Source organism: Podarcis filfolensis, assembly GCF_964270895.1.
Source record: "Podarcis filfolensis genome assembly, chromosome: 6".
Taxonomy (NCBI): Eukaryota; Metazoa; Chordata; class Lepidosauria; order Squamata; family Lacertidae; genus Podarcis; species Podarcis filfolensis.
The window spans coordinates 53363730-53379072 of NC_139609.1; the positions used below are offsets into that span (position 1 = coordinate 53363730).

At 41.2% G+C, this 15343-nt stretch overlaps 1 protein-coding gene across 1 annotated transcript in view; it reads right to left on the minus strand.

Moving 5' to 3' along the window:
* SRPK1 (SRSF protein kinase 1) overlaps nt 1-15343 on the minus strand; it is a 31471-nt gene that overhangs the window by 3263 nt on the left and 12865 nt on the right. Inside the window, exons 4-15 of the mRNA XM_083617892.1 lie at nt 12282-12390; nt 11752-11839; nt 10766-10853; nt 9620-9726; nt 7921-8086; nt 6240-6265; nt 4940-5165; nt 4180-4614; nt 3325-3425; nt 2012-2119; nt 771-840; nt 102-194 (exon numbers count right to left, since the gene is read on the minus strand). Coding sequence (XP_083474018.1) covers nt 102-194; nt 771-840; nt 2012-2119; nt 3325-3425; nt 4180-4614; nt 4940-5165; nt 6240-6265; nt 7921-8086; nt 9620-9726; nt 10766-10853; nt 11752-11839; nt 12282-12390 — 1617 coding nt within the window. The remainder of the gene's footprint in view (nt 1-101; nt 195-770; nt 841-2011; nt 2120-3324; nt 3426-4179; nt 4615-4939; nt 5166-6239; nt 6266-7920; nt 8087-9619; nt 9727-10765; nt 10854-11751; nt 11840-12281; nt 12391-15343) is intronic.

The following is a 15343-nucleotide window of genomic DNA, read 5'->3' on the forward strand; positions in this document are numbered from 1 at the left end:
TTATAAAAGAAAACAAAGAAGCAAAAGAATAAAAACTAGATATTCCAGCTACCCCAGGTCTGGAACCTCAGCCATTCAACCTCAGATTATTTTCCCCTTACCTTTTTTGGTGAAGAACTCCTTGGAGTATTTTCCAGCCACAATGAGCTTGCGAGGTATTTTCCCCAGAAGTTCTATGATTAATGCAATATGGTCTGTATTCCCCAGGAGAGGGCATGAAAGAAATAATATGTAATAGTATTAACACACAATGGCTTTCATCCAGTTAGGATCAATGAGAGAGAAAATCATGAGGAGGCTGACCAAGTGGGGAGGAAAAATGTGCTCTTTCCACCGTCTTCCCTGCTGGATTTGAGTATTTGTCCTGTTCTCCCCCCCTCCGTTTTCTATTGCTCTGCCTGTTAGATGAGTCTATTCTGGCAGACATAAATCTCTACATTGGGAATAGTTCTTTTTATGTGTTACCTTTCTATTAAAAATATTTCAAGGAACTTAATGCTGTTAAAAACAAACCACTGATTATTTAATAAATGACTAAGAGTAACACGCTGGAACCTAAAACAATCTGTTTTTAAATCTGACGGGTATTGAAAATGAGCTGCGTAATGTACCAGTAGACTCCAGCAGACTAGTATTAAAAGCTCTCAACAGAATAAAGAGGCTAGATCTCTTTTTGAGGTCTTGCTTTGTAGAGCTAGAACTTCCAAACCCCCTTGCGTAGGAACTATGTGCAGAAATAATTTAAAGTACTAGAAGTAGTTGGTACTCACCTTCATCCCTTGAGTAATCTTCTCCAGAGTGAGGCTCAAACAGATAGTCACCCGTAGCCAGTTCGAAGGCCTAAACAAGGAAATGTCAGACAACTTTCAGGGTCTTTGGGGGGAATACAGACATTTGGTATAAAAGCCACAATCCAAATCACACGTTAGTGTGTAGAGAAAAAGAATCCACTCTAAATTATGCTGCTGAAAGAGTAATTCAGGGAACTGCCATCAGAACAGGAGTGGGAAACAGAAGGGCAGTTGTGTTACAGGGAGCCTCTGAAAATCTTGTGAAGCAGTTCCTCTTCCAGTGATGAGGAAAACCCCACCTCCAGTGGGGAAGAGGTGAAAGGACCAGAGGACGCTGGTGGGAGCCTCAGCACCACTTCTGGCAAAGCCATCCAGGAGGGAAGCACACTCCCTCCGTCGCCCACCCTGAGCAGAAGTCTAAAGCGCAAAGAGGGAAGGAAAAGGCTGGGCATAACGAGGCTTTTACGCTGGAGGAGGTCCAGGAAACAGGCACTCCCGGATTCTGCTAGTGATTGAGGCAGACATGAATTTTGGGGTTCTCCACTGTAAATAGTTTGCACCCAAATAAAACCTGTAAAAGACAGGTCGGAGTCCTGCCTGGTTACTCATGAGCAGCCACCCTTGCCATCCGACAAGTATCATGAATACTTCAGGGCTCTTTTAGTCAAGCAATTTTGATTCAAAACAAGGTCCACATCCCAGAGTGCCTTGCTCACCAAACTTCTGATACTGAACACAGACATATAACTGGTTAGGCTTTAGACCTGTAAATTACTTTGCCCATGAAGTCTGAAACAAGCAGGCCTTACCAAACATTGGCAATATAGTAATAATTTTTTTTTAAGTAAAAAGCTTGCTTCTATTAAATGAAAAGCTTCATTTAATTTCTAATAGCACGCTTCATTTCTTTTCAGGGCAGTATGGATATATTTATTTATTTATTTATTTATTTACGGCTATTAGCCCATAAAATATGTACAAACATAAAAACACAGGGACATAAAAACAGATATATCCGACAACAGGAGGTGAACACCACGATAGTATGGATATAACAAATGCAAAACACACACACAACAAAACCAAGAAAACAGCAGACAAAACTTTAAAACAGATTCAAACGTACTATCAGCTTATTGCAGTTTAACAGTAATTTAATTCCTGCAGAATTCTGCAACTGACACCACTTCAAAGATTTAAGACAATGTGATTGAACTTACCATGCAGGCTGTACTCCAAATATCAGCTGGGGTGCTATAACCGGCTCCAATCAGTACTTCCAAGGATCGGTATTGCCGTGTCTGAATGTCCTCAGTGAAATGTTTATGCTGTGGGTTTAAGATGAGAGATCAAAGGAGATTCCAGAGACCAAGTAGACATGTACTAGGGAATGAATACATCTGAGAAATGAACCCCAGTGAATTCAAAGGCATGTATAGGCACTAGCTGGTGTCAACAGAGCCCCTAGTGTTGCTGTTAGAGGACAGATCTGCAAGATGTAATATAGCTCTCAATTATCTGGTGCTCATTCCTTTACTTGGTCTGCCCTCCCTCACCTTCATCTTCCCTTCTGCCTACCCCAGTGCTAATTAGGATACTATACAGCATCAACAAAGGCTTGTGGTCACTTTTGTGGCTCTAATATGGGGCTGAGACAAACTTGGGTACTTAATTTGAAGATGCACCTTGGAAATCAATGTGCCAAAAAAACCCTGACTCTATCTATCCTTGAGTCCAGTCTCAAACATGTGTTGAGATGAATCTGTACTGCTACCAAACAGAGGATTACTGGATCACTCCCTATGGAATGCTGGATGCCTGTTGATCGTGCGACATATACTACCACAAGTGGTGCTCATACACAGTGATACAAACCTTTTGGTCTCAGGTATCACAGGAAATCTCTGCTAACGTATCACAAATTGTACCTTCCTTGCCACAGCGGGCCTTGCTCTCTATCTTTCCAGAGGAGATGTGTGAACTTCTGTATCAGGAGTTTATTTCTTTTGCTGGCTGTGAAGCTCAGGTTGCTCAGCATTGGAACCAGAGCTCCCCCTTCACTTTGGAGGAACGGTGGAACCAAGTTTGGAACCTTCCATTATTAGAAAAGCCAACTTACATAATCAGGCTATGTACAGGCTTGAATGAAGTGGACAGATTAGTTTAGAATACTGCTTGCGTACATTGACCCCCTGGTCACCAACTAACTTGCTGCAATGAACTGATCCAACCATGTCACATGAACTCTCAATGCTACATTGAAGATGTGCCGCCTGTAAGAAGCTAGATCTCACTTCTCATTGTAGTCAGCGTATTTTTCAATACCACTACTAACAGTACCAGTACTGTTTGGTTTCCTGCTTTTTGGTGGGAATGTGAGGGGTCTGTATGGGTGTCTGTGTGTAAGAAACCAATTTTTAATAAACAATATTAATGGGGGGAAATATCAGAGGTATGTTTGCTACATTCACCTGAGCTAACTGCAAAGAGACAGCAGTTTCTGTAACAGTATGGAAAGAGCTTTAAAACTTACCACCCAGCAAGCATTTCCTAGGTCAGCTATCTTCACTTTGAGCTTATCTGCATTCCCAGGCTCAAGAGGATTAAGGAGGAAATTTCCAGCAGCCGATTTTCCTAGGCACAGCACAAACAACAGCCAGTTAACTCCACATGGACAGGCCCACCATCTGCCACACAAATTCTAAAAGCATCATTGTTTATTAGAGTACTAGTCACTCCTTGTCTGGAGTCAAGTATTAATTTCACATCCATGAGTTGGTTTGCATGTCACTATAAACCGTGGCTTAATGCGACAGGAAATACACAAGCCTTGAGCTCATGTGCTCCCCCCTTCTCCTTCAGTGCTACTATAAGTGGAAGACCAGAAGCTCTTGCTTCTGTTTGTGATCAATCACAGCTTGTCACTTCTTCCAAACCTGGCAAATTGTGGTTGACTTTAACTATTTAACTTTTAGAATCTTCAAGCCATGTGTTATGGAGAAAGGAAGAACCTTGACAGTTCTTCTTTTCTTACAACCAGGGCCAGCTCTAATAGAGAAGTTTTCACTTCACAATGAAGCACAATAAAGGACAGAGAATAAACTAAAGCCAACTCATGCCTTGTCTAATCTCACCTCAGACTTTGCTGGATGACTTTAAACAAGTCATTATCTGGCTTCTCCCTGCCTCTCCCTTCATATGGGGAAAAAACAATACTAGCGTGCCTTACAAGGAATGCTGCTGTAAGATTATCATGATCATGTGTGATAAATGCTTTGGAAACTTAGGAAATGTTGATAATATATCAACATGATTGTGGCATATTCCATAACACGGTTTGCGTCAAAATTGCACAATTTATTGCTTATACAGAACCCATGTCCTGTACCTTGGCTGTTCTCAGATGACTCATTATTCTCATTCTCATCCTCCGAAGGGATTTCTGCCCTGATGCTCTCTTGCAAATGGCTGATCTGCTGTTCACTAAAATACTGTCCGTCGCTTGAAGTTGCTTGGCATATCATTGAATCTGCAACCTCCGAAATTAAGGGCTCGCAGGAGTCTGATAATGCTTCCTGTATGCTGGCCTCTGGGCCACCATTACTTTGGTTGTAAGCACAGCTCTCCTCCTCTTCCTCCTCCTCCTGCGAGGGCCTGCTGCAATCATTGGCATTGTGAAGGTCTTCCTCCAGTCTCACTGACACTTGGTTGATGGACTCTGAGAAGGTAGCCATTTGCATCACTCCATTACAGTTGATCTCTGTTATGCATTTTTCAACTCCTTCCATTAAGACAGCTTGCTCGGATACAAGGGAAATGTCATCTAGATAAAAGAGAAAAAATGGAGTTATAACTAAACGGGTTTTAAATGACTAGTGATTAGCTATGAAGTGCAAACAGTATCCAATACTGCAGCTGTTCTAATCACTTATAAACAGTGGCTTAAGATGTCCATTACATATGCTGGGAAAATGCTAATTCCTATGGTAACAATAATGATCTGTTAATATTTTATTTTCCTGTAGAGTTTTTATCATTACTTGTGTTATGTTCAATGTCTATTAATGATTATTTTAAAACCTCCTCCCTTTCAAAGGATGCATTATTACCAAGTACACCCAAAGCACATATTTTCTAGAAATCCATACCTGTCTTTTCCGGCAGCTCTTCATCTGGAGGGCTCTCTTTTAAGAGCAGCTCAAGTGGCTGTGGAATTTCCTGCTGCTCCTCCTGCTGCTCCTCAGGCTCTGCTTGCAGTGGGATGGCTTCCTTCTCCATCTCCTCAATTTCCTGAATTCGCTTCTCCAGCAGCTCCGCCTGTCGTTTCTGTTTCTTTTTCAATTTCTTTTTCTTATTTTTCGACATTTTGTCAGCCTGCAGGGTAATTGCAAATACACCAACCCTCAGGCATCTATTGCCTACTGCTTTTTATACAGAAAACGTAGTTAAATAAGGGAAAACAGAAGGAAATAACACCATCCCTCTGGTCATAAAGAACATCCAGATATCATGAACATTTACACTGCAATCCTATACATGTTTATATGAGTTCAATTTGGCTTATTTCCAGGTTTGCAAGTAAAGGATTGCCACCAGAAATCCAGTATTTCAATCCTATTCTCATAATTCTAGTATGTGCTTGTTAATGATGCACTCCTAAGCTTAACTCAGAATTCCTACTGAGTTCAATGGCACTCCCATGTAAGTGGATATAGGATTGTAGTCTAAGTGCAAATTAGAAGATGTCAAACAAAGCCTTTCTGTGGTGAGCGCTCTTGGATGTCAATACCATTTACATAGCAGAAAAATTCTCCATAATTATTCTTCCTTGTGTAAATTGCTAGCACTCATTGATAATAACTGACCACATTCTAGATCAGGCATAGGTAAACTCGGCCCTCCAGATGTTTTCAGACTATAACTCCCATCATCCCTAGCTAACAGGACCAGTGGTCAGGGATGATGGGAATTGTAGTCTCAAAGCATCTGGAGGGCCGAGTTTGCCTATGCCTGCTCTAGATATTTCAGATATTAAACAAGGAACCTTTGTGCACTACAGACCAATTCACATCATATTTATTTCATTCAAGTGAGCAGTTCAGACTACCCCCAAGTACGTGTTCATGCGAATAAATATAAGATACGAACAGAAAAATCATAGATTTGGTCATCAGAAATTCCTGCAATTGTAGTAGCTAGAAAAATAGCCAAACTAAGGCAAAGAAAGGGTAACCATTAAGAGAACTGAAAGAAATGAAGTGTATATGGCAGCATGCTAAAATCTGAGCCCCTGGGATGGTGGGAAATAGAAATCTAAATATGTCCAGACACAATTGTGCTGTTTGGTAGGAGCCTTCCCACAGCACTGGAACTGCTCTGTAAAAAGACAGTGTACATCTGAATGCAAAGTTTAACTCATTTATAACATGCACAAGTTATCACACTTACTGGTTTGGGCTGTGGTGCAGTACTCACTGTGAAATAAAAAAGAAATACAATTAATATGCCTGCAATCATGCTATTAAAGTGGCATACTACTCAAACTATTCTATAGTTAACAGAAAACTACTTCTGAAACATGACTGCAGTATAGAAAAAAAGGAAAATGTTCTCATCAAGTCATCAACAGATTAAATTCCAACACTGAGCAGCACTGGAAGACAGGCATCTACTTAAATCACTCCTGCAACACTGAGAAGCTGTTCCAAACACTAAATTGTTACCTTCTTATGGAAGCAGAGAGAACTTGATGTCAGATTATTATACATAACAACAATTATGTTATCAATTGTCAGGCCACTCAACCGTTTTCAAAGTGAGGGGAATAATTACATGCAAGTGAGGCAACACAGCAGCACATACACAGTACTTTAAAAAGTGAACTGAGATGACACATAGGTAAGTCAAGAGTGCATTAAGCCCACTTCAAGTTCCATCAATTTCCAATTAACCAGTCGTACCTTGGAAGTCAAACAGCCTAGTTCTTGAACGTTCTGGCTCCTGAACGATCAAAACCTGGAAGCGACTGTTCTGGTTTTCTAACATTCTTTCGGAAGCAGAATGTCCGACGGGGGCTTCGCCGGCTTCCAATTGGCTGCAGGAGCTTCCTGCAGCCAATCAGAAGCTGTGCTTTGGTTTTCTAACGTTTTGGAAGTCGAACAGACTTCCGGAATGGATTCCGTTCGACTTCCAAGGTACGACTGTACTTGAAACAGTAAATCACAGGTGGTCAGCTGACAGCCCACAAAAATAATTTTCATTGGTCCCAGCAGACCTATGTTTAATCAAGGGGTAAAAATGTTTAATAGACAAGAAAGAGCCTGACCACTGGAGAAGGACAGGGTTGTGACCCCTGGACCTCTGTTTTGAAAACTGACTGGTCTTGAAGAATACAGATACAGCAAGACATTAAACAGTTGTCATGGCTACTGCTCTGTAACCATACTCTTATGAAAACTTCAGGCACAGTGTGCCACCTTGGCTGGTGACTGAAAAGGATGGAGTTCATGTAGTCTCAATAAAACACCACAGATTTGGTGGAGACCAAATTAGGAACACCCTCCCCGCTTTTACCATTAGTCAATGCTCTTCAAAAGTAATCCTGAGATACTGTTGCACAGCTCTTTGGCAGCACCAGGGAGGATTCAATTTCTATATCAGATTTGTCTTAAAAGATTGAACACCTATAATAGTAAAGCCACTTAATGGAGAGTCTACTTATACATAATATATACGGAATGTATGATGGAAAGAATTTTTAAACTCTCTGGAGAATACAAAAGACTGAGCAAGGCATATCCAAGATGCACCTCACTGCAGAGGTCTTCTAAATTGAATTTCTATAGACTCTTTTATACACAACGAAACAGAAGATGGTCTATTATCAATTTAATTACATGAGATCAGAAACAGCATTTTAAATAATTCTCCAGCGTGGCAGTTTACACACTTTTCATGAGCTCTATACGGAACCATACAGCTAGCACTGCAATGAATATCTATTTTATAGACAAACTGAAATGATGTTCCATATTAATCATGTTCAGGGTGATCTAGACAGCTAGTATTTGTCATATCCTAACAAACCACTTCAGAATTAACTGACTTTAAGCTAAAACACAAAAAGCACCTGCAGAGCCAGAAGGAGGGGGGGCTCCAGATCTCTGCCACTCTGTTGCTTCTGCAGCCAGCCTGCGGATATACTGGTCATTAACACACAGCAGAATGTTCTCTGGTTTAATATCAGTGTGGATAATCCGACACTTGGCGTGCAAATAGTCCAGTCCCTGCAAAACCTGCAGAGAACAAATGACAAAGGAAAGTCACATACGGGTGACAAAATGTCATTGTGTAACTTCCAAAGTATACCGAAGAGCCAAAATGTGACCAAAAGCTTGATTTTATTATGAAGCAAGCAGTGAAAAAGCCAGGTTACTATGGAAACTATAGCAAAATGAGCGTTCTTTACTTGATCTTCAACCTACTGTTGCTGAAGGCGTAATTCCCATTCATTTTAGCACTATTCTTCTACTCTAGGCTTCGCCATCCTTCCCAGCTTTCATTTCTGTTCTTGAAGCATCAATTACAAATGGGACTTGCAACAAAGCGTTGCACAACACGTGTGTGTGTGTGTGTGTGTGTGTGTGTGTGTGTGTTATTCAATGGGATGATGCCTCCAGTATTATATGTTAATGTACAAGTGTGTGATATATGAAGGGAAGATACATTTTGCAGCCTGAACACACCCAGTCAACCTTACATGGGAATAAGTCCCATTAGGGCTTGTTTTCAAATAAGGATGCCTATGATCAGGTCAGGCCCTTGAGTGGAGGCACCACTGTGACATATTGGGATGTCCAATTCACAGCACTTTGCCAACTCCTTTTGCGCATCACCTGACTCGAGGGGCTGTTCCGTACTCACAGAATGAAGAAGCAGCAGGTCAGTGTGCCTCTTTGGTTCCACCTCCTTTAGCTGCACCCAGTAGGGACCAGGGCAAGTGGACAGGGCAACTGAGCAACACCCCACCTATTACCCTAGTTAGGTGCTGTCACTCCATCTCCTCTTCACCTCTTCCCACAGCCAAAGTGTGGGGCAGAGAGAAGTGAGCAAACAAAGGATCCATCATCACCATCCAGTCTTTTGTTCCTGTGTGTGTAAGGCAGTTGGGGGATGGCACCCACCTGCCTCAGTTAGTAGCAAGAGTGCCCACATCTTCCCTTTGTTTCACTCTAGCTGTGTCTCCTTCCCTAAGTTAACCCACCCAAATGATTCCCTCCCCCTCAAAACACACACACACACACACACACACACACACACACACACACACTTTATATAAGCCCAACTGGAGCAAACAAAAATGCTCCTGGAGCAGTAAAGCACACATACACAGCCCTTTGCTTCCACTTTTGGGAACTGTGCTGCCTTTTTAGTAGAGTGCCTTGTGGTTTCCAGTGATATGCAACAACCTACCCTGTTTTGCTGCCAAATCAATCAGAACAGGATCACTGATTCTGCTATTAGATAGAATCTTATTCTGCTATTGGACAGAAAGCATGAGAAAACTCTTGAACTGGCCTACTGATTCACAGCAGTTTCTTGTTAATTCTTAAATACTGTGTGAAGGACCTGATCTTGGGATCCTAGAGCATGTGATGCACAGGATATCCACCAATGAGAAGTCATTGTTACAATTTTGATCTGTTCCAGCAGCCAAAAGTGCAGCAACTGACATCACAGAGAGTCTCCAGCTGCACTATGGAGCACCAAACGCTTGACAAAAACAACTTTTCACAAAAGTAGTCCCAAATGTAGTATATATAACATGCCTGGTGGATGATCCTTTTTACACAGAGTAGTGGAAGACCCTGATAATTTGATTTGATGATCCATTTCAGAAGATGGTGCCCCAGAACTTCAAACACCATGCAAATATCTGTAGCTGAGTCAAGGCTGAATTTCCCAGAACATTTACAAAGTCAGCTATTGCTGAATACATAGCAACACGGAAAAAGAAATTTCATGCTTAGTTATCGCGTATATACCCATTTCCCCCTGACTATCTGCATGTAGTTTTCTAGAACAGCTACACTTTGTGGCAATTTTACACAGCCCCCGCCTGTGGTGTGGCATTCCTTGTGTGGCTTCCCCATGCTGTGCACTGCTGCCAGTTACCAAGAGGGAGAGGTAAGGCAATGGGGCGCTTGGTGTGGGTGCAGTGGTTGAGTCAGCCCAATGCTCCCCCCCACTGCACATCCACTGCACTCCCTGCCCCCCCCCCCCGGTAACCAGCAGCAATATAGGACATTGGGAACCAGATGAGCAAGGCCGCAACATCCACCCCATTACAGTGGTACCTCGGGTTACAGACACTTCAGGTTACAGACTCCGCTAACCCAGAAATAGTACCTCGAATTAAAAACTTTGCTTCAGGATGAGAACAGAAATTGCGCAGCAGCAGGAGGCCCCATTAGCTAAAGTGGTGCTTCAGGTTAAGAACAGTTTCAGGTTAAGAACGGACCTCCAGAACGAATTAAGTTCTTAACCCGAGGTACCACTGTACTGGTATTGCACCAGAAAGTATTCTAATAATTAACAGTCCTATGAATTTTCACTGGTAAATTCCACGCACACAGGGATACAGAAATATCGTAAGGTGGTGCAGATGAAGCTAAAGCCACATCAGCGGGAAAGCCCAAACAATACTCTCACTTTTTTCAAATTGTCTTCCCAACTTCCAACATTCAAAAAGGCTCTTGCCGCTCAGAATTAGAAAGGAAACCTTTTTGTAGGTTGTTTTCTTTATATGGTTGAAGGAAACTGAAAACATACTTGTGCCAAACGGCTACACGTTGTGAAATTTCATCACTGTGTAAGACAATCATTTACGTTTTAACCCAGTATTGTATTTTATTAAATCCCACATTTTGCTGGATTAAAGATCGTAGAAAAGTCTGGTTTTATTAAAAGGATACGGGAACCATTTACTCCTGAGATTTTGAAGTCATCTAATAACTGAACTACTCTCTCTCTGTTTGGGTCGTCTGGGTCAGTGTTGCGGACCTGTAGGGGAAATCAAACACCATAAAAAATCATTTAATGCAGGTTCTATCTTTATCAAATCCCATAGGTTTCCAAGACACTCTCCAGATTCTCACCCCACATTCTTATTTAGCAAATCAAATAATCAATTTATGTTAGCATTTCTGACTATTCTTGAGCAACTATGTCCATACTAACCTTGCCTTATGCCCCAGCCGGGGCAGAAAAACCCTTCTTTAATCAATTCCTAAACAACACTGTCTAAGTAACTGTACTAATGCTGTTACTTCTCATGAGCCTGCATTTACCTTTCCCTCCCTCCATAAAAATGACTGAAAATGTACTGCTGGATACATGAAAGGAAGATTACCAGCTAAGGTAATGGGATGACATGATACCTACAACTAATGCCACAAATAGCAAACCAAACTTGAGATGAATTACCCACTTGCAATAATTACAATAGCCATATCTTTAAGAACCAGGCAGAAATTTTCACCTCCAACCAAGACTTTGACCTTTAATTATCTGTGGCCTTTTAGAAGTGTGTGGGATGTTTTAAATGTATTCCACCCCCTTGGTTTTAATATATCTCTTGTGGATTTTTTTTCCTTTTTCTGTTTGTTTGGTTGGTTGGTTGTAAGTTGCTTTGGGCTGCCTTGGGCAAGATAAAACGACTAACCAATTTAATAAATAATCTTCTGTCATCTTTTAAAATGCTCTGGAAACAGAGATAAAAATTGACCTTTACAAATTAAAGAAAAATAATAACAAATGCCTAATCTAATCCTGTGTACAGCATTCCCCTTTGTATCTAGTATGGAGCAAGATATTATATTATGGCTGGGAGCCATTTGCTGATATTTTTAAAGGATATAATTTGAAATTGAATCAAAACCATCTACTTGTGGATACTCACAGATTTCAGCAGTTTGATTTCATCCAATGCTGTTTCTGTGTAGTGTTCAGCACTCTTTACAACTTTCATTGCCACAAACCTCTTCCCCCTAAGTGGACACAAAGTTTAGTGCTAAACTGCCTTCAGGAATCAGATAACACTAACAGAAAAAGACCTGAATGCTCAGGATCATTTCCTACAAAATACAAACGCAGGTTCTCTGTCACTCCTGAATGCATAATTTCCCTCAAGTTCAATAAAAAGTAAACTTGAAGAAATAATATGTAAGGGGGAATATGAATCAGTTTTCAGTTTGTACATGTTACCATGTTGTTATTGTTATTGTTGTTGTTGTTGTTGTTGTTGTTGTTGTTGTTGTTATTATTATTATTATTATTATTATTATTATTATTATTATTCTAAAGCATGAGATGAAACCTCTGGATTTGAAAACAAGGAGGAACATTCTGAGGAAAAATCTCATGTTGCTGGTCTGTAACAATATTCCATGCAACTAGCAGAAATTCCTTCCAAAAAGAAAAAAGACTTACTGGATGTCCCATGATAACCACACCGTAGAAAAGTGTCCCCATCCCAGCTTCCGGATCACATGGTATCTTCCATTGAACAGATCCCCTATTTTAACAAGATGGTAGCCTCCTAGGAAATGTAAAAAGAGTTATTGGGTCAAGAACCCTCAGTGATATTGAGAAACTCACAGGTCAATCTATGCACCTGCCACTTTTAATCTCTCTTAAAAACAAATGAAAAAAAGAACATTTGAGAACACACAATTGTTGGTAGAACCATGCAATTTCTTCATTTTAGATATCATGCAAATAAATCCTGACAGCTTACCAAAGAATAATATCAGGCACAATATAGAATAGATGGTGTGTTTTCCCTTCTCAGCTTCTGCAGAGAAAATAGCTGTAGTGTGCTATTCCTCCATGTGGGAAGGATAAGCAGACCAGCCTGGCTATGTGCAGGTGGTACAATCCCACTGGGAACTCTCAAATCTCTTGATTTTCTCACTAAATATACTCCACAATAAGAAAAATTATCTTTTAAAAACACTACTGTTTAAGAAACTTCAAATGTCACATTAGCTATGAGTTCTGGGATTGGGAGAGATATAATGCATTGCTAACTGCTCTCTCCTAGCAGTAGCAAGAACATTTGGATTTAATAATGCTTTTCCTTCCCTCCATAAGAACAGGAATGCTACCCTGGGATTTTCTTTATTTGGTGAAGTACATGATGACACACCACTTGGCTGAAACTGCAGCTGAAAGGGGATGTTGATTTGTAAGGTCTAGTCACAATATTAAGAAGACCTGGTGGCTACTCTTCAAATCTCTTCATAAGATGCTGGGCTCATAACAGAACAGAATGACTCAGCTAAAGCATAGCAATATCCTTAAAAGAATGAGAGCCTAGCGTGTCTCTAAGGTTTCCATGATGAGGAGCCTTAGCCATGAGATAAGAGAATGATCTGATGGGTAATCTACTCAGTATTAAGGTCATACTGAGAACATGTCAATTCTATGTGCTAATACAGATGCGTATGTTTTGTTTAACACATTTGTTAGCCACCTTAAATAATAAAAAAAGTATTTTCTCAATTGGATGTCACCTACTGAATTCAGGAGGATTCCCAGGTTGCGTCCTTGGACTTGCAGGCAAAGTGCAACCCCACATCCAGAGCCAATTGAACCTTCTTTCTGGAGAAGACCAACTTCCCACCCACAGTATCTCCATTTTGTCTGAATTAAATTTCAGTTTGCCTGCCCTTGTTCATGTTAAAATTGCCTCCAGATACATAACTGACCACTAGTTTATTAAAAGAAGCCAATGGAGATGCATACATTCAAGCCCTGCCTTTGTTTAAAGAACTTACTCAATATTTATCAAAAACAATCCAGAGAGAAGACGGGCATGGTGGGATCAGTTGCCAGTTGATGTATGAAGGTGTATGTCGTTGAATTACTGACTTTGAGACTTATCCCTGGACCTTGGCGATGCTGAATTAAGAAAAATTATGACCTATGTGAGCTCCTATTAAAGAGCTCCTGTACACCATTCTGCCAATGCATTCTTGCCCCCTTCTCACATTACCTTTGTGCTATGGTTGTCACCACTATGGTGAACTGCAAAGGGTCCAACCATGTAGGAAGCTGCATATCTGAAGAGGTTCACACATCGTCCTAACCACCTAAATGGCATCATTAGCCAACCCAAATCAGCCCACCTCAAACAGGAGCTACTTCACACAAAAACAATTCATTTTCTGACATTCACGCCAGGCAACTACAGTACATCACTGTGATCCATGAGGGCAGCACCTCCATTTAGGCCCCCGAGCTGTACTTGTTACACCTACACACATACTTCACAACAGCATCAAGCGTTGTTTGCAATTGTGTGAACCTGCTTTTTAACAAGGAGGAAAGCTAACAATGCCATCTCATAAATTGCTACAAAAAGATCCCATTAAATTAAAAGATGCTTACTCTCAGGTATACACAAAGGGGAACATCCTACCTTTTAAGAAATGGCTTGGTGAACGTATTTCCTTGAAGCCTGGTTTGTTCAGCATGGGGAGTTTGTTATTAATTTTTAAAATATATTTCTGGATCACTATACTGGATTAGATAATGCAAGGACTATAATGAAAGAACTATCAAAGCAAGCTTGTTTTTAAACACTTGCCTGGTCGCCATGGGCAACAAGGAATTTCATCCAGGCAAGTGACTGGGCTGATCGAGTGCTTCAACCCTTCTCTGGTAGACTGCATCTCTAGGCTGGGCTTGGAGGAGGGTCCGGGGGTGGGGGGCTGAGCACGCATTCCCTTCTCCAGCATCCTTTCTATGCTGGACAGGGAGGTGGGGAAACTGCCTCCTTCTGTCAAGCAAAGAAACCAGGCAGACTGACAGGAGGCAGAAGTCTGAAAACTTCATCCCTCTTCTGACAGCCCACTGCCATTCCAAGCTAGCTGATAATGGGTAAGCCCCCTCCTGCGCGTTCAGGATTAAAAGCAAGAGGGTTTGCATCAGGCTGCTCCTTCCCTCTTGCTACCAGTCTACCATGTTTTCATATACAGGCACAGCAGGTGACCCCCCCCCCGCATGTCTAGCATAGAACACGCTGGCTGGCAATAGAAAGACAGAGAGATCCATGCCTTTGCTGCCAGCCTGCTAGATTTCTATGCCGGGCAAACAGTACACCCACACAAAATGAAGTCAGTGGAGAAATGACATGTTTTTCATTCAGTTTATTCCATTGAGCAGGATGCTAAGTATACCAGTTTGGGTAACTAGAGCCAGGATTGGGGAGATACAGTCATGTTTGCAACATTTTACCATTGAGAATTCTGTGATGTGAAGGTAGACATATGGTATTTAAGTGGAGGAAATGACTGTCCTCTGCCAATTCCTGTATGACACTATGTCAGTGTTTTATATATAGCAAGTGGACCCAAAATGTACAGATTTATATGGTAATTAGAGGAAGCACAATCTCAGCACCTGAAGACCAACCAATAGCTTTCTCTAAGTGTCGGCAGGTATCTAAAGGTACCAGTACAAATTGAATTGCTTCACCCAGTATTCTC